The 17,641-nt window shown below is 38.6% G+C and overlaps 3 protein-coding genes and 2 non-coding genes across 11 annotated transcripts in view; 4 read left to right on the forward strand and 1 right to left on the reverse strand.

Moving 5' to 3' along the window:
* Positions 1-2,205: 2,205 nt before the first annotated feature.
* Positions 2,206-4,207, forward strand: LOC107217335 (CD63 antigen). The gene is made up of 5 exons (XM_015654832.2): positions 2,206-2,442; positions 2,502-2,690; positions 2,782-2,946; positions 3,093-3,323; positions 3,403-4,207. Exons 1-5 carry the CDS (start codon positions 2,380-2,382, stop codon positions 3,466-3,468), a joined length of 714 nt encoding a protein of 237 aa, XP_015510318.1. The 5' UTR covers positions 2,206-2,379; the 3' UTR covers positions 3,469-4,207.
* Positions 4,208-4,258: 51 nt separating this feature from the next.
* LOC107217332 (tetraspanin-9) lies at positions 4,259-8,859 on the reverse strand. The gene is made up of 5 exons (XM_015654829.2): positions 8,599-8,859; positions 8,004-8,192; positions 7,284-7,445; positions 6,152-6,358; positions 4,259-5,497 (listed from the first exon to the last, which is right to left on the reverse strand). Exons 1-5 carry the CDS (start codon positions 8,704-8,706, stop codon positions 5,153-5,155), a joined length of 1,011 nt encoding a protein of 336 aa, XP_015510315.1. The 5' UTR covers positions 8,707-8,859; the 3' UTR covers positions 4,259-5,152.
* On the forward strand, positions 6,399-6,470 carry Trnad-guc. Its single transcript has one exon. It is a non-coding gene; the product is annotated as a tRNA-Asp (tRNA).
* Positions 8,860-10,124: 1,265 nt separating the features above from the next.
* On the forward strand, positions 10,125-10,197 carry Trnav-uac. Its single transcript has one exon. It is a non-coding gene; the product is annotated as a tRNA-Val (tRNA).
* Positions 10,198-14,466: 4,269 nt separating this feature from the next.
* LOC107217344 overlaps positions 14,467-17,641 on the forward strand; it is a 163,811-nt gene continuing 160,636 nt past the window's right edge. For 5 of the 7 annotated variants that reach the window (XM_046741666.1, XM_046741667.1, XM_046741671.1 and 2 more), the window contains exon 1: positions 14,467-15,235. In XM_046741666.1, the coding sequence (XP_046597622.1) occupies positions 15,195-15,235 (41 nt within the window). In that variant the 5' untranslated portion in view covers positions 14,467-15,194. The remainder of the gene's footprint in view (positions 15,236-17,641) is intronic. The other 2 variants (XM_015654845.2, XM_046741669.1) reach the window with 1 other exon arrangement.

Raw genomic sequence — 17,641 nt, forward strand, 5'->3', positions numbered from 1 at the left:
GGAAAGCTGATTAATAGGATGAACAAATGGTCGACGAACGGTTTAAAAAATTGAACCTTTAATCGTTGACCAACAACTTTGGTAGGGTGAAATTATTGTCACCTTGTTTCGATTCCCAGGATGCATTTTGGCCATTATCTGACCAACCCTTTGAACCCGAGCGATGACGCATCGCGTGTGATAATTACTTTCACCAATTACGACGTGCGAAGGCGATTTTCCATCCATTTTCTCTCCTTGTTCGTGAGCCGGAATGTCACCGGTTTGCATACACGGGCGTGTACGTCTTATACGCATGCAGTTAGTAGGTGGAGCCGGCTTTTTTCCTAATGACCAAAGCCAGCAGGAAGACAGCTGTATATTAGGGCGTCTTTCCTGCACCCATCCCGTTTCGCTCGAGGCACGCGATCTCTGGCTAATCTGATCCATTTGAGAGAGTATTAAACAATTGTCCTACTTCGGCCAAGAGAAATGAATTCCCAGAGTCGTTTCCCAGTCCGAAGACAGCTCGGCTTACTCTTAAAAATTTTCGTAAATTTTACAAAAACATTTGTTACACAAAAGTATGGAAAAAGTAAAAATTTAGTGTCTGAAGGTAAACGACCTACTCAGCATTCTGATCATACATTTGCAATAATTTTGTTTGTTTTTACTTCTTGATTAGTGTTTTATAATTAACCGTGCGAGATTACTTCCGAGTAATACCATACATGAATCATACTCGATGAGGTCACGATGTAATCTGCTCTATTCCAGGTATCGCCTTTACATAAGTCTCTAAAGCTAACGATAAATGTCTCCACGTTTATACAAAAAAAAGAAGGCAAAAGTGTATTTTGAATTAATAAAATTGTTGTGACAATTTTGTTATATTTGTAAATTTACTGTACGCCATTTGGAATCTACTAAAAATGCAAAGAAATTCGATCAGAGTCTATTAAAATTAAAAATATATTGTGGCAAAAGAAATGAATGTGTGTACATGTCTATTAAATCTGCTCTATGATTTCGAATATCAAATAACTAGATTCAAAAATTATTCACACGGACTTAAAATTCCGAGGTAGTCTGATTTCGAATTTCCTAAAATTGAATTCTAAAATTTTGAACGTACCGCATGAATTTGGCTAGTAACTGGGTTCGTAAATTCGTACAAAATTGTATTGTGAGTAGGAATTTTCAAGATATCTTATTCATGAGCTATCATTGACTGTACAGCTTGTCGCGCCCGTGTTGATCGTCCATTGCGTTACGAATCAACTGAAGTCTCCAATTCCCATAAGGTAATTTGGCGTAGTAGGTAGGGCGTACGACTATTTGTCCGAACATTTCGAGCGAACAGGGTTCGAACCCGGGTAAGAAGAAATAATGCGGCAATTCTTCTGTTCGATCTAAAATGCATTTTCATCGAGTACAGTTACCGACAAGTTATTAAAATGACGTTTGCGCTCACAAAAAGTCAATGAAATCAATCATCGAACCGTTATCATCGACTCCTTATAACTTCACAATTTTAGTATAAATTTACCATAAAGTTATCAAACTCGTTTAGCGAATTAGACAAATTGTAATTCAAAATTGCGGTCTCAAATCTGCATATTACAAATCGAATAATGGTATCCAAATTTACGAGATCTATCGCACTAATGTTTGGTAACGTTACTAAATAGTGCTATTAGTTACTAATAGTAAAACGACTTATTACATGTACAGTAAATTGGCAATACCGAACCCGAATAACGCTTCCGATAAATTTGTCAGTAAATATCCAACAGAAATTTTCACGACATTGTGCACCAATGCCAAAAAGTCGTCCAGTCTTCGTCTCCCGATCTCCCGACTATTGCAGGTCTCCGGTCATCCGTCAACTTTAACGATTCGATCGCGATTCTTTGCCGAACATATTTCCCGAGGAATCGATTGATTTTCAGTGGAAGAAAAAACGCGCGTTGCCGGGGATCGCCTTTCGTGTCAGTCGCGAGTTTCACCCCCTGACGAAACGCTACTGACCGCACGGTGTCCATGGCAACTGTGTCGAACACAACGTCGTAGTACCAAGGTATCCAATCAGGGTAGAGAATCGCGCGCGCCTTTGCTTCGGGGGACCAATTGGACCGAGCGCGTTTCAAGCCGTTAACCGAGGTTTGGGTCGAACGGTTTTTTTCCGCCACCTTATACCCTCGAAAATTTCTACTCGATCCTTCGCTGCAGAGCGTCGAAGCATTGTTGGCGGAACCTTTGCCTCGAACACATCTCACCCGCAGTAGTGGATCCCGTTCATCACTGCGCAGATCGGGATCCTTAAATCCGAACCACATGTGAATCCTCTTCGTCAACTTTGTCGAATACTGCACTGTTGAAGGACACCGAGACGCAGCCATGGAGTCCTGCGGGATGAGCTTGATAAAATACATTCTGTTCTTTTTCAACCTGATATTCGCCGTGAGTCCGCAAGCCGTTCTTCGGTCCTCAGAAAGGTATTTCACCGATTCCTGTCGCAGGTATCCGGTATCGGCATCATAGTCGCCGGTGCCCTGGTCCTCTCGGATGTCGGTGAGTTCAGTCACTTTTTGGAGGGAAGGATAACCGCCCCGCCTGTTGTCCTCATAGTCGCCGGAGCCATCGTCTTTTTCATAGCGTTCCTCGGCTGCTACGGCGCCATAAAGGAGAATTACACCCTGCTGATAGCCGTGAGTGATTTGCCGACGTTCCCGAAGTTCGGGGTCGTGACGAGGTCCTGATAAAGGGACCGTTGCTGATCGCTGGGAATTTCTGTTCCAGTTCGCGGGCGCCTTGGTTGTCATATTCGCGATAGAACTGGCGGTTGGAATCGCGGCAGCTGTATTCCGTAACGACTTCAGTATGGCGATGAAGGAGACCCTCAGATCGACCATGACGAACTACACGGAAGCTGACAAGATGGCGTGGAACAACGTTCAGCAGAAGGTCGGTGATCCTTGAGGACACTTTGGAGTAAATTATCGTTAGATAACACGTGAAAGAAGCGTGTGCTGGACGGAAATGAATAAAAAGAGGCCGTTAACGGACCTGTTCGACTTTTTTTTTTACATTTTTTTACGATTTGTTTACAGCTGCAATGTTGCGGCATCGATGGGCCGGAGGATTGGGAACGTGCGAATGTCCTGCCAAGCGGCACTCTGCCCGAGTCCTGCTGCAACCTGGACTCCGGTCCGAGTACCCAGTGCATTATGAACAGTCAGAGCAAGGTCTACCGGAGGGGTTGTTACATGGAACTGGAGTCCAGGGTGCAGAATGGAGCAAAGATCCTGATCGGAGTAGGGATAGGAATAGCGTTTATCGAGGTGAGTTCGACGAGCGATTTGGTCTATCGATGCCGATCGATCGAAATTATTTTAATCATTTCTGATGTAAATTTTTCAGATCGCGGGCGTGGTTCTCGCTTGCTTTCTGGCTAATGCGATAAAGCGAGAGGGCGGTGAGAAGTGAAGAAAATTTTGATAATTTAGATACTTGTGCGATTTAATTTTTTAATTTTATACTTTCATTTTATACAAAGTTTATCATTTTCGTTCCCGCTATTCTTCAATTACAAAATTCACCCAATATCGTTCTTTTCGACATCGATTTTGACTGTTTCGATCTCGATATCCATCTTTAGTCGATTTTCTAATTTTATCCCTACTTTTTCCAAAATTTTATCAACACGTCGTCCACTTCAATAATTGTAATGTACAATGCATGATTTCGCTCATGCAGAATATGTACGCTATAAGGCTATATAATAATAAATCATCGTTTGTAGATATTATATTATACTTTTGGATTAACAATCAACATGTAATTCGTAACGGACGTGTATAGATTTTAGACTATGTAATCGTTACAGTTTCGCTATACATTCGTGCATTTTAGATTTCGAATTATACTTCGTGGTAAGTAATAATCATCTGTTAAAAGCAATGCGATTATGTCCAAATAACAATTACCTTACTAGTTATATACAATATATATAAACATAATATACATCTTACCTACCTTTACGATACACTATAAATAATCTTAATCTCAAATAATATGATATACAATTATACGCATAGAAATAGATTATGATATACTATATACATATATCCTGACGTATATAAACACGTATAAAAACAATTACCAGGGCAATGTGTGTACGTGTAGCCAGTATAATAATTATAAGTCTGTATTATTTGTACAATGATTAATCGACCGCTCAATACTGCAATTTCCTTTTTCTTTTTTTACTACTCACAAATGTATGCGTACAGTTCTGTGATCACGTAGGCATTGCGATATAACATATCTGGAATCCAGTTACTGTCGTTGGTCACGTTATAATTTTTTTCAACTTTTTTAATCCGATTTACCGACAGATTCTTATTTTCGTGCATGTATTAAAGTTTAGCCCGCGAATTTTGCGAATAACTTTTGATTTATTCATGACGTAAATTATATTACTGCCGTATAGTGAATTGTTGAAAAATTTCACACGAAACTGACGGCAAATTGTTTTCGAATTCCTGCGTTAATGACAGTCAACTGTACACCTACCGTCAGAATCTTATTTTGTGAATATTATTTTAGACAAGATTATCAATGAAGAAAATCGGTGACTTGTTTAATTGACTTATGAGTAACGCGAGTGGTTAATATCGTGATTCACCACGCTCGATAATTAATCAACGTTCGTGAAATTTTCGCATTGTCTGGAGAAATGAAAATTATCGAGAAGTCGGAATCTACTCGGGTGAATATTTCGATCAAATTTTAATTATTACAGCGTAAGAAAATTGGAAAAAACTTAGTAAATACATCGACGTGCGGTAATGTTACAAAATAAAAAATAAAATTACTTGATTTAAAACTCTGCTGACCTAGATAACGCCTAAAAACATGTTATATTCTTATCTATCATCGCGTGCTTAAATACACACGTATAAAAGCGACGAACAAAAAGTTGTCTCGACTTTCGCAAAGGTGTACTGGCTATTTTTAAAATTCACATACAACATTGTCTTGCAAACTTTATAACGAACAATAAAGTTTCAAAAAAATTTACCCCTCTGTTAAATTCACGAAATTGTTAGCATTCATTCCCTCTCTGGAAAATGTCCGAGCAGATTATCAACGCGACATGAATCCCCCCTCAAAAAATTTTTGGATTCTGTCGTTCTACGATATGCTGCGGCGGAGCCGAAGGAACGATTGTCCTGGCATAAAAACCGGTGTTTTTGTGAGATGGAAGCCGGGGGTAGTTTTCTATGAAAGGGCGTTGACCGACTTGCTGGTTAAATCTTTTCTCCGGATTTGGACTGCCGTTACGAATATTTTTTGAGATCGGTTTTACTCTGGGGAGGGTTCTCCCCACGGCCAAGGGGTTGTTTACCACCTCCAATGTTTCACTCTCGGCTGGTTCTTCGGACGGCAAGACCCTTCGGCGACGATCGCCGATTGCTCGTGCTAAGAAATACGTCAGAGCGATTGTGATCACCTGAAATAAGTATCACGTGATTTGTGAAATTTTTATTTCGAACATATTACCCTATTGCTTATTTCAGGCCGGGGGTAAAGATACTCTCAGAGATTTAGGTTTTAGATGTTGGAGGGGGGGAAAAAAAAACCTGCTAATTATATTCGATTATTGTACAATATTATGGGAATGAATAAATCCGAAAAAAAAAAATTACAAAATATGTGACACTTTTATATTTGAGAGTAAAATTAACGAATCATAACGAACTTTTTTTTTGTTACGTAAATAAATGAAAATAAATTGATTAAACTTTAGTTGATTGTATATTAATTGAACGAATCAAATGTTCTATAACAAAATTGGAACAAAATTGAAAGCGTCGATTTTTTTTTCTTTTCTGTTAAGTAAACAATTATATCTACAAGCATCGATTTTTTCAAAGAATGGATAGTAGCGAAACGTTTAAGATTTTAGAAAATTTGGAATTGAACGACCCAGTGAAAACTGAAAACTGTCGAAATGACAAAGTTTTGAAATTTTCAGCTATTCGCATAACTTTCGAAATCGAAGAATCAGTGGCCCGAGAATAATTATTAGCAGCTTCTGGCCTGACTAAATGACATTTCATCAGACCTGATAAACTTCGAACTTTTACTTTGACGCATATTATACCTCGATTAAAGCGAGTATTCCAAGAACCAGCATAAAGAAGTTAATCGTACATGTAACCAGATCTTCTAGAGCGTCATAGCAGCCTTCTAAATCGAGGCTTTTGACATCGGCGAATTCGCAGACGGTATCAGAGTCGCAGCACGAACCAGGAATGTATCCCAAAGTGTAATTCCATTCCGTAAAATCGTCAAATCCGCAGCAATTCAGCTGCAAGAAAAATACCGTAGTGACACGAAGTGTTTTCAAGTCCTCGGTAGTATAGTGGTAAGTATCCCCGCCTGTCACGCGGGAGACCGGGGTTCGATTCCCCGCCGGGGAGGATTTTTTTTTGTTCCTAATTTAACCGTATTTCACACCCAAATTGCGTTCGTCAACGAAATCAGTTAAATAATCTTTCGATTTAGTTTCGTATCGCAAATAACGTGATTAATTTAAAGCGTAGATCGTTTAGAGCGTGGAGTTATACCGTGGTTATCATAGATCACGATGACGATACAAGCTCTGTATGGGGCGTTCCACGGCAACTCGACCGTCAAGAGATTCGAAATTGAATACAACATTTTTGCTAATTTATTGAAAATTTTTTGAACCTTGAAACGTGGTGTTTTGTTTGTTCAAGATATTTAAAGTGGGAGAAAAAAAAACGAAAAAAGGAATTGAAATGAATCGCCTCATCACGAGTCGATGTCATAATGATCGAAATGAAAAATAAGATTTCTAGAGAGTCTTTTGAGATTTAAAAGAAATGCCCATTTTTAGACAGGTTTGAATAATCATAAAAAATTAGCTGTTGTGGACAAAAATCTGAAGGAATTCAAACGTGCTTTTTTGTGATCATAGAATCCTATGAAAAATCCTGAAGCAAATGAAAAACGGCGAGGGAAAATCATTGACCGAATTGACACGGAATGTCCCGTATGTACGTAAGAATATAATAACTCGTTGAGTCAGTGTCTATTTCCACGACTGTGAGAGATATAGACGTTGATTACTCGCATTAGTGAGATTTGCTAAGATCCTTCATAATCCATACAATTTTACAATTGTAAAAAGATATAGTACGCGATGTGTTATCTGCTTCTAAAGGAAGAAGTAATAAAAAGAAAAAAGATCTGATTTTGGATAAACTTACATTCGCTTGAAGGTAGTCAACGTCAGAGCTGTAAGTGGTGTAATTCGCCATGTGATCTTCGAGGATGTCTTCAATGGATTTTCGCGCTGAGCTTAGAGTAGCGAAAGCTACGGCGAGCATGGTCAACATTATCATTAACAAGCCGAAGAGCAGAACGCCAAACTGAAAAAACGTTCCAAATTGAGTATCGATAATTTAAATTTAGGAGGAATCCTCAAGCGTTCAAGTTATTATGTTTTTATATGCGTACAATAGCGTGGAAAAAAGCTCGTGATTTGAAAAATTTTCGCAAGGCTAAAGTGTAACGGCGTAAACATTGCCGATAATTTTCCTATCGATACTGATATCGATACATTAACGTTGCCGGAGAAACATGATACGAACATACATTGATATGTAGTGGAGCAATTTTTCACGTGCGTAAATTTACCGGAAACACTTTGTTGCTATCACTTTTAATGTGGCTTAGAAATATACATACATATGTAAATTATACATACGCGACGAAAGGCTGTAACTGTACCGAGTTCTTTTGTCATCTACTTGTATTACATAGACGAGGAAAATTTCTTTCAAGTGCGGATCTCTCTGCACGAGTGTCAAATCGGAAGTAGACAAGAAAAAAAAAGAAAAAAAAACTATATATATAAAAGAGCCCCTTGCAGAGACTGATAAAATGAGAAACAGAAAGAAGAAGAAAAATGTTTGAAAATTCCTTACCGTCACAATTCCTTGGTAGATACTTTGCGCGGATGAAATAATACCGAGGCATCCGATACCGATTAACAGTACGGAGCCTAGAAACAGGACCAAAATCGGCGTCTCCAGATAGTAGTGAAGGTAGACCAGATATCCGGAGAATTCGTACCTGACGCCGAGTGTTATCAGCAAAATTCCGGCCCCATAAATCTGCCATAGCAAAAATTGTGCATATATACAGTTTATAGCAATAATAATTTGCACGAGACAAGTGAAACGAATTTGCGGTCCCAGTACAGTGTTTACTTTCATTTCTATTTGTCCGATCATCGATCGTTGTTATCACGTCAAATTTAAAATCCCTGCAACGGTCCAAGGGTTAAATAAATAAATCAAGAATAAATCGAGCTGCCGATATTGTTACATATATATATATATATATATATATATATATATATATATATATATATATATTTTTTTTTTTTCTCATTTTCAATTCAATTAACGCAAATGATGGGAAAGAAAGAAAAATGTCGGCAAGCGACGGGAAATTACAAAGACCGTTTTTAGATTAAAAATCGTTCCAGGGAATGGAAAAATATTGTTTTTAACTCACCGACAGAGTGATACTGAAGAAAATATTTAGGTATCGAATAGGTTGAAGTCGAAGCGTGTTTCGAATTTTATGGGGCTCCTCGGTTTTCGCAACGGCGGAATCCGTCATTGCGAACCACTGTAACCTAACGATTTTCAGGGTGTCGATTATCACTGTCCGGCAGTCGGTTTTTGGCACGTTTATTAACCAACGAATAAATTTCCGACGGATATTTGACCGCTCTTGTCAACTCACTCTTCGCTCACTGTCACCAAACTCGTCAGCCTCGCAGCCATTCAACTCCCACTATCGCCAATATCTCGCTATCGCCATCTGATATCAGCATTATATTCTCTGCCGTTTCAATCTCTGTGAAGCGAAAATTTGTTGACAAGTAATTTTTTTACCGTTTCCCATTTTTCATATTTTCATTTTATTTCTCGATATTTAATATACGTTTTTCAGAAACTCTCAATCGGTGTAAGCATATGTTTGTTTTATTGAAAAATAAAGTCTGCATTGTGTAAGAAACTTTCCTATTTTCGGTATTTTAATACAATAAATTACCTGCACTGGCTTTTTGTACAGCTTTCTCTTCTTGATTGTTCGGGAAAATATTCCACAGCTAAATTTGAATGAATAAACAATCAATTGAGATTAGATTCTTGTTGACGAGTGAGGTAGACTTCCGTTCTCAGAACTTTATAACTTCTTATCGAGATTCGAATAGCTGACAATGACTAAGACCTTCCAGTGCAACGACCAATTCTGACGTTTAATGATTAATCGCTGATCGCTTGTATCTGATTTAATTATCTGTAAATATTCGTCGCTGAATAAAGAACATACACTCAGCGTATTCGTAAACAAACAAACGTTGGTTTGAAATTCCCGTCTCCGTTATATGCGCAAGTTTTTGGTTTTTTTTTTTCTTTTGATCTTACAAAATAATCAGTGTCCTAATTTTTTTCCGAAAACTTTACCTTTTGGTTATCTGAATGACATTTTTATAAATTATTATTCTCACTCGCGTTTTGAATTAGGGATAATTCGATTTATTATGCTTATAATATAGTTTTTTGAAATTCGAATGTATGTTCGGTGTTGAATTGATTAGAGAAGAAAAACAAATATTTCAGTAATCGATGAATCTGAATTCTATCCCATACTAAAGACATTTACCTAAAAAAAAAAAAAAAAAAAATGTCATCATAAATTATTTTTTTATGTATAATTTAAAAGATAATTTGTGCTTTGCAGCGTGTCGCCATCTGTGAATTGTTGCATGAACATTGATTACGTATCGTCGACGTGAAACTCGTATAACAACTCGGAAGAGGGTAAGAAAGAAACCTTCTTAACCGATCAAAATTAGTTAGATACGTTACCGAGCGAGATAAGCATGGAAAACAATTTTTGTTCCGATCGAAAGGACGATTTATTGCCATTGAAAAATAAGAGAATTCAGAGGGTTCTAATTTTCTACGTGATGAGACAGAAGATGAAAAAATTGTACAAATTTTTTTGTGAATTTATGCCTTCAAGCGGGTTCCGTGGTGTAGCGGTTATCACGTCTGCTTTACACGCAGAAGGTCGCCGGTTCGATCCCGGCCGGAACCACGCATAATTTTTACTTCCAAAATTGGGAATTTGAAAATTAATAAAAACAGGTTTACCCGATCGCACTAATTGTAAAACGAATACAGCGAATTCGGAACTGACAAATTAATTAACGCAAAATTCGAGTAAATGGTCGCAGATTAAAAAGAGAATAAATTCTCTTTCACGATCTGCAAGTATAATGACGATACTTTTTGACATTGGCAAATTTACGTTTAACCGCTTGGCATAAATGACAATTTCTAACAAAAATCCTGACGATTCGATGTAACGTCGTTGTACGAAAAATCAAAAGTATCATTCGACATTTCGGCTTTTTATATACTTAAATCAAGCAGGAAATAATTTGTTATATGGAAAAGATCGACAGGAAACACGGAAAATTGGTATCCGCGTCAGGTTCAAGGATCGATGTACCGGCGTCTTATTATTCGTCCTGTAGTGTTAAGAGTTTCAGGTCGCATTTTTCTGCGATGTTTCATTTCTTTTTCTTCTTTCCTTCTATCTCTTTTGGCGCATTCTTTTTGCTCCTCTTCTCGGGAGCTTCTCGGTTCTTTCACGCATTCTCTTCTCACCGCGGTTTTTGACCATCTGGATCCTCGGCTGCGGTGCAACTTACGTGCACTTCTACCGCGAAACTAAAAATTTCTGTCATCGTCAGTGTGCGCCAGTAAATGCTGCATGAATTGCAAAAATCTGAAGAAAACAGAATCGGCGCTGAATTCGTTGACGAATATCGACTCGATTGCGGGTGAGTTGAAAAAATCCTCTGCATTGCAGTGATACTCGGCATCTTTGTTCTTAATTTTAATTTTTTGTTCTTTCCTTTCTCTTCCGTTTAATTTTTTGCGCACTGAAAGGATACAACACGCGCAAATACCTGAAACAAAGCTTGCGGATTTTAGCAACGAATCAGTGCAGAGAAAAGAAAAGAAGAAGTTTTAAGAGCGGTGATTAATCCTCGTCACGTCAGACTCGATAATTTCACTCATAACTCATGACCGACTGACGTTGAAATTTTGAAATTTCAACCCGCTGTTCCGCGGAAGGTTTGAAAATCGCAGATTAAATTGAACGAGAAACGTAGAGGAGAAAAGTACGGGTAGAGTGTAATTTATTTCGCGAATCTTTTGAACTCGGAAGCGCGAGGCGCGCTCTTCGGCATTGCTGCTGAAATTTCGTTATTATACGTAATGTAACATATACCACCAACTATGCACGTATATTTCCTATTTCAGGTATAGTTTCGAACGACGGAAATGCGGAGAAAATATGGGTCAAGTATGATAAGAAGAAGCCTTGAGAGCATCTCGTCTCCGTCGAGTATCCACTCTCAAAAACTCGACGATTTCCAAGCCGCATCTCTCGAGTTCCAGAAGTGAGAAGTCTGTAAGACTTCTTTCTTTCATACTTTGGATTCTTCTGCGATTCACCCGCTCAGCCGCCACTCGACAAACGGAACGCTAATAAAATAGAATAACGAGAGAAAACACGGATTGGGGTGCTGGAGAAGAAGCCGGAACTCGAACCTGCTGTTCAAGTTCATTCGCGTGCAATAAATTCAAGTTCAACGATCATTGACTCTGTACGATTGCGCTAATTGTGAGAAAAATTTCGTTCCTCGGGGTTAGGGAAAAATTCTAACGAAATGGCATCGTTATATACGCAATAACGGTTCATAAATATCGTTCAAATTATAAGAAGAATATTTGTACATTTGACGATGCTACGTTTTTTCGATGTTGGAATATTGAATTTATTTTACCAATGAACTGCATTTTATTTTAATTAAATAACAACTTCGTATCAATTTATTGTTTCATCAATATCAGACTGTGCAAATAGTTACAAGAAAATGTGGTACGAGTTAGGTTATCGACAAGAATGAAAACATTGATTAGAATTTATGGATACAGTCACAAAACTCATTTTGATCTGGGATTATATTTTTCGGTTTGCGTAGGATTGAAAATATGAAAAGGATCGGAAAATGAAAGAAACGCAATATAACGTTTTTAAAAATATCAAGACTTAAAAAATCGGAGTATAAAAAAGTCGAAATGTAAAAAGTTCCGAGTATTATATAAAGCCAAAACATAGAATCGTCGGAATTCAAACGATCCAATATTTTCTATTTCTACATTTTGACTCTTCTACACTGTGAGTCTCTGAATTTTGAATCTCTACAAAATAAATCTCAGCTTTATTGCCAATTCAATACAATTAATGACCCTTTCATCTTTCGTTCAAACTACATTTTTATTCCCTGCATCCTTTTCGTTACTATACGGTAAAAATAAAAGAAAAAAAATTAATGCATAGTTAAGGAGTGTATAAAACAACCCCAAATATAATAAAAAAATTTCGACACAGGCTTGGTGCTTCGTTCTCAAGTCAGGTTGCATCCACATCAAAGTTTGTTGTGCACAAAAGCATTCGAAAATGTATAAAATTGTGAAACTGCGAAAGTGGACGAAAATGAAATTGCTCGGAACTAAAATCGTTGGCACGATGATCGAGTGCGGATAAGAAAAAGAATTACCCATTCAAGACACGCGTCGTCATAATCGTCATCGGTGTTACGGTGGTAATTTCATATTGCAATCATCGATGGGGCTGCGCGTAGATCGAGACCGGGAGGGTTAGAAATTTCTCATGAATACCGAGTGAGAAAGAGAGAGAGAGAGAGAGAGAGAGAAATAACCGGTCGATACCTCCCGCGTAGAGCGATCAATTTCATCCCGTGGCTGTATGGGCACCGTTCCCTCAACGTTGGATCGAAGGGCCCCCATGGTTAAAGCTGCCGAAGAACAATAACGTTGCTCCCTCGAGTGTTTATCGATACCTAATCTCGTGCCTGGTATACGACGTTTATTTTTCGGTCCTACGTTTGTCGGATCTGCAAAAACGTGCACGGTGAGGGGGGGGGGGGGGGGAATTTGACCCGAAGTTCAGCCTGTTGGGCATAAAACGATATTAGTTATCGTTCACGTCGAGCCACGATTGCCCTGACCGGTAATAAATTTTAACAAATTTCACGAGCGCTCCTTATTACTGCCAAGTTCGTTACTGTATATTATTTTCACCTGAGTCAGCACGGGCAGTTCGTTTATAACCGGTTTGCAAATCGGCGATACATTAATCGCAATTAAAGACAGTCTTCGCGAACTTCGCGAACCGGGAAGCAGGATTTAAAAAGAAGAAAAAAAAAAAAAGTCGTTTTACTCACGGTTTTACATTGAAATTTATTCACGACGCGTATGTTTCGACGCGTTACTTTGCATCGACTATTGAATCGATCGAATTTTGAAAAGTATAATTACAGGTGTTGGAAAAACCTTGCGACAAATGCGGGTAATCAAGTACGATAATATGTTTTTCGTTTCTTAGGAAGTGTGAAAGCAATTCTCTGTAAAACGATTGTTTTTTCCGTGTTTCGGGAAATATACCTGATGAATAAAATCACACTTAACTTGGGAAAAATTGCTGTGAAAATGAAAAATGACAAATTTTTAGGATTGCGAAAGGATAATTCGTTTACGACAAGTTTCGCGGGACGAAACATGGGTCGCAATAAAGATTTTTAATCGATTTTAGAAAATTCAATTTCCAAACACAACTATGACAATTAATTTGAAGTTTTCCTCACGTCGATATTAACACATTTGTCTTTCGATAAATTGTCAACATTCAGGTGATTTTTGCAAAGCGAATTAACTTTCGCGACCACTTAATTTCATCCAACAATTCAGCTTCAACCACGTCTTCAGTGCCTGAACCATCGACTCTGTTCGAATAATATTTTCCACGTAGAATTGAATTCCTAAAATGTGGGTGAGCGGTAAAAATTAAAAAAAAATGCAATTCCGCGATTTAAATTTCCTAGCAACAGCGTCGAATTGTTAGATCGAGCCATAAAATTGATTTAAAAGGATATCCGTAACTTTTTCAAAAAAAAAAAAAAAAAACATCGCGTCGCTTTCTAAATCGTGCAATCCTCCTCAAATCCATCCCTCGTCCAAATAATCGGTCAGTGTGTTAATTTCGTCATCGGTCCGCAAGGGTGGCGAAAAAATCGATCGACTCCTCCGCGCGGCGTCGCGTCGTCGTGCCGAATGCGACGCGACGAGGATCAGGTCTCGACGTCAGGCGTCGTCGTCGACTGGGTCGGTGCTGCTGGCATTCGCTGCGTAAAAGGGGAGGGGGTGGAGAGGGGGGGGGGGGCAAAGTCTCGGTATCGGGAGGAGCGGCTAGCGCGTGGTTCTGCCTTCTCTGTTTAGTTTAAGCTCGGCGAGCAGCTGGTTCGGAGCTTCGCGATCGGCGATCGACGATTCCTGGCTTCGACGGATCGTTTCGGTCACGGCGTTTGTAATTAATAGTTATTCGCAGAAAGAAAAAAAAATAAAACCAATAAACGTAACAACGACAACGTACGGCGATATTGATAAAATTTAAATTGACTCGAATAAAACATAAAAATCAAACGAATGCGAGTCGTTTCGATAAATCGGCGACGATGTTAGACCACTTCCTCTTTCCCATTCACCCCCGGGGGTGAGAGATTTACGGGTAAGAATTTGAACAATAATAATCAATAATAATAATCAATAATAATAATAATAATAATAATAATCAATCGCGGTAAGACGGAAAGAGATAATATAATTCTTGTAACATAAATTGTTTCTCCCGTGAGTGCGGCTTGATTATGATCGTCGTAGAATCGGTGCGGCAGAATAATAAGCAGCAGCAGCAGCAGCGGCGGCTGCGGCCGCAAGGGCAACTTCAAAATGTAGAACAGTGTGAAATTGCAAGGTGTTTCGGACGAAGCGAGTATCAAGGGTAAGGGAAGCTGAGGAGAGACTGCGAGATTTGGGGCTGTCTTCCTGTGATCATCGCTTTGAATAGTTACGCATCGTCGCAGGTGTCGCAGGATCGACCCGTCCACTTTATTCGTCACCCTTTTCCTCCTCATTTTCTTCCTCCTCGTCGTCCCGATGCTGGGGGTTCTGAAACGTCGATGGAAACCCTCCAAGAGGTGAGCTCGACACGATTAATTTCGTGAAATTTTTAAACGGCACTTATTCCACAATCCTGTACGATCGATTTCAATATCGTTTTCGTAAGCGACGTTAACGGTGGACGCGGATTTGGAAACACATTCGAGCGGTGTTAATCTAAGTCGTTGACGAAATGAGCGAAAAGAAAAAAGAATATGCATATGTATATATATATATATATATATATATATTTCAACCGTAAAACCTTTCTTCAAATATATATATATAATTATGGACGCAAATGACGCAGCTGGGATTTTTTTATTCCTCTTATTTGTTCATTCCAAACTTGATTCAACCGAGGAGAAAATATGGATCGAAGAATAAGCGTGTAAATCGAAGCAACAATGAGAGAATGAAAATGATAATAAAATTAGATACTCGGTGAGTCGTATATTATATGTTTCAGACGGTGTACGGCGCCTAAAGTTGATTTGCGCGTATATATGTAGAACGTATGTGTGTGCGTGTGTGTGTTTTTGTGTTGTACCTGTATTTTCGTACGAGTACGCCGCGTCTTATCTCCGCGCTTATCGCCTGCTGCGTACTACGACACGACGGAAAGAGTGTCGAATGAAATAAAAATGGAGAAAATAATACACGACGTAGGCGCAGCAGCGTGGCTCATATATTGTATGTATATGTATATATGTGTATATGCATGTATACATATATATATGTATGCGTATGCGGGGTTCGATTTAGATTCAGATTATAATCGCACGAGTCTCTTTTTGCGACTTCGACAACTTGACGTTACACTTTGAGATTTTCGATCGGCACGAAGTTGGATCAAGATTGTTGTATTCGAGTCGTCGTGTCTTTAATTGAGCTTTTTCTCCACGTTATTTCTTGCAACAGTTGCAAATTCCGAGCTTCGAAAATATCTGTAATCCAGCGTTGAATATATTCCGCAAGGGATTAAAGGTTTTGTGAAGAAATTATTCGGCGATCCTTGTCAGTTTGCAAAATGAAACGCGAATTACGCAAGCTCCGATCTTAAAAGCTTTAGCCGGCTTCCCCTTCAGCCTTTACGAGTGTTTCGTATAAATTGTAAGGACACGAGCACGTAGCGGGAATTTTCGTCTCTTTAAACCTCTTAATCAGCCGCGCGAATACGCGTCAGTTGGTACGATACGTAAATGCGTAAGCTCGCGAATGAAAAATTGGTAAAATTCGTAATCAGTAGGTTGTGCGTGAATCGTTTCCTCTGTACTTTAGTTTTCGCTCAAAAGACGAATGCCACGATAATTATGCTTTCTCATTTTGCAATTTCAATACACGTTAACGTCGAACTCCTCTGTTCCCGTGACTCTTAACTTTGCTTTCCTGTATTTTAAATTTGAAATCCGATCAATTATTGCTCAGCTCAGCTGTTTCGTCCGAACTTTTTTAATAGTATTTCAGATCGATTCAGGCTTTTACAGACGTTCCTCTTTACTATAACCACTTTTACTAGCGACTAGCGTGTGAATATAAAATACTTGGAGAATTCTAACAACAACGTAAAACAGGTATTTAACATTTTTATTTTATTTTTTACCCCGAGCGATGGGACGAGACGCGACAGGTGTTCTGGACAAGACAGAAGAGCGCATATCGTATAATATTATTATTTTCTTTTTCTTTTACACACCGGCATGCGTCCAGTGTATTGATATTGTGTAACCTGTTGTGTTACACACCTAACTCGTGTGTAAAACGCATTTCAAGTGACGCGGTTTACCCGCTTCTCTGTATGTATAATGCTACTTAAATTGTTTCGATGACGAGCGTTACGTAGTGTCCGTTGATATTTACATAATTGTCATCGTTCTCGCTCACACATACACGTACAGCATGTTTACCGTCGAAATATTTCGATACGTTGTAGTAATTTTCGCTGCACGCTGTTCCAAATTGCAAAATGAAAATTCTTACAACAATCAAGAAACGAAGAAATTGAATAATTAAATTAAATCTAACGCCTTGTCAATTTTTTCATTCGTCTCGTAATACAATATAATTGCAATAATGATTCGAAAACGAAGATCAGATGAGAAAAAAAATATATACATATTATTTATACAAATAAGCATATCGGTACAATCTTCTTTTTTACAGTTTTCTCGACTGGAACTTGATTTTTTTCAAATTCCTTATCAAATTCACGCGTACATTGTCCGGCTCGCCGAATCGGTGCAACAGATCTAATACAAGTATCCGTTCTTTGGCCGTGCTGCCGTTGCTACTTCTTGCCTCAGGTTGTACTTTATGAATGGTTTGACTTTACCGGTAGAGGAGAGGGCGTCAGAAGCTTCTATGAATGAATCGAGAGCTCGAATGAATCAACAATGAGTTGGCTAATCGGTTAGGCCGCTGCACGGTGAGTTCGTGTGGCAATG

This window comes from Neodiprion lecontei, chromosome 5, assembly GCF_021901455.1.
Source record: "Neodiprion lecontei isolate iyNeoLeco1 chromosome 5, iyNeoLeco1.1, whole genome shotgun sequence".
In the NCBI taxonomy this organism is placed as follows: Eukaryota; Metazoa; Arthropoda; class Insecta; order Hymenoptera; family Diprionidae; genus Neodiprion; species Neodiprion lecontei.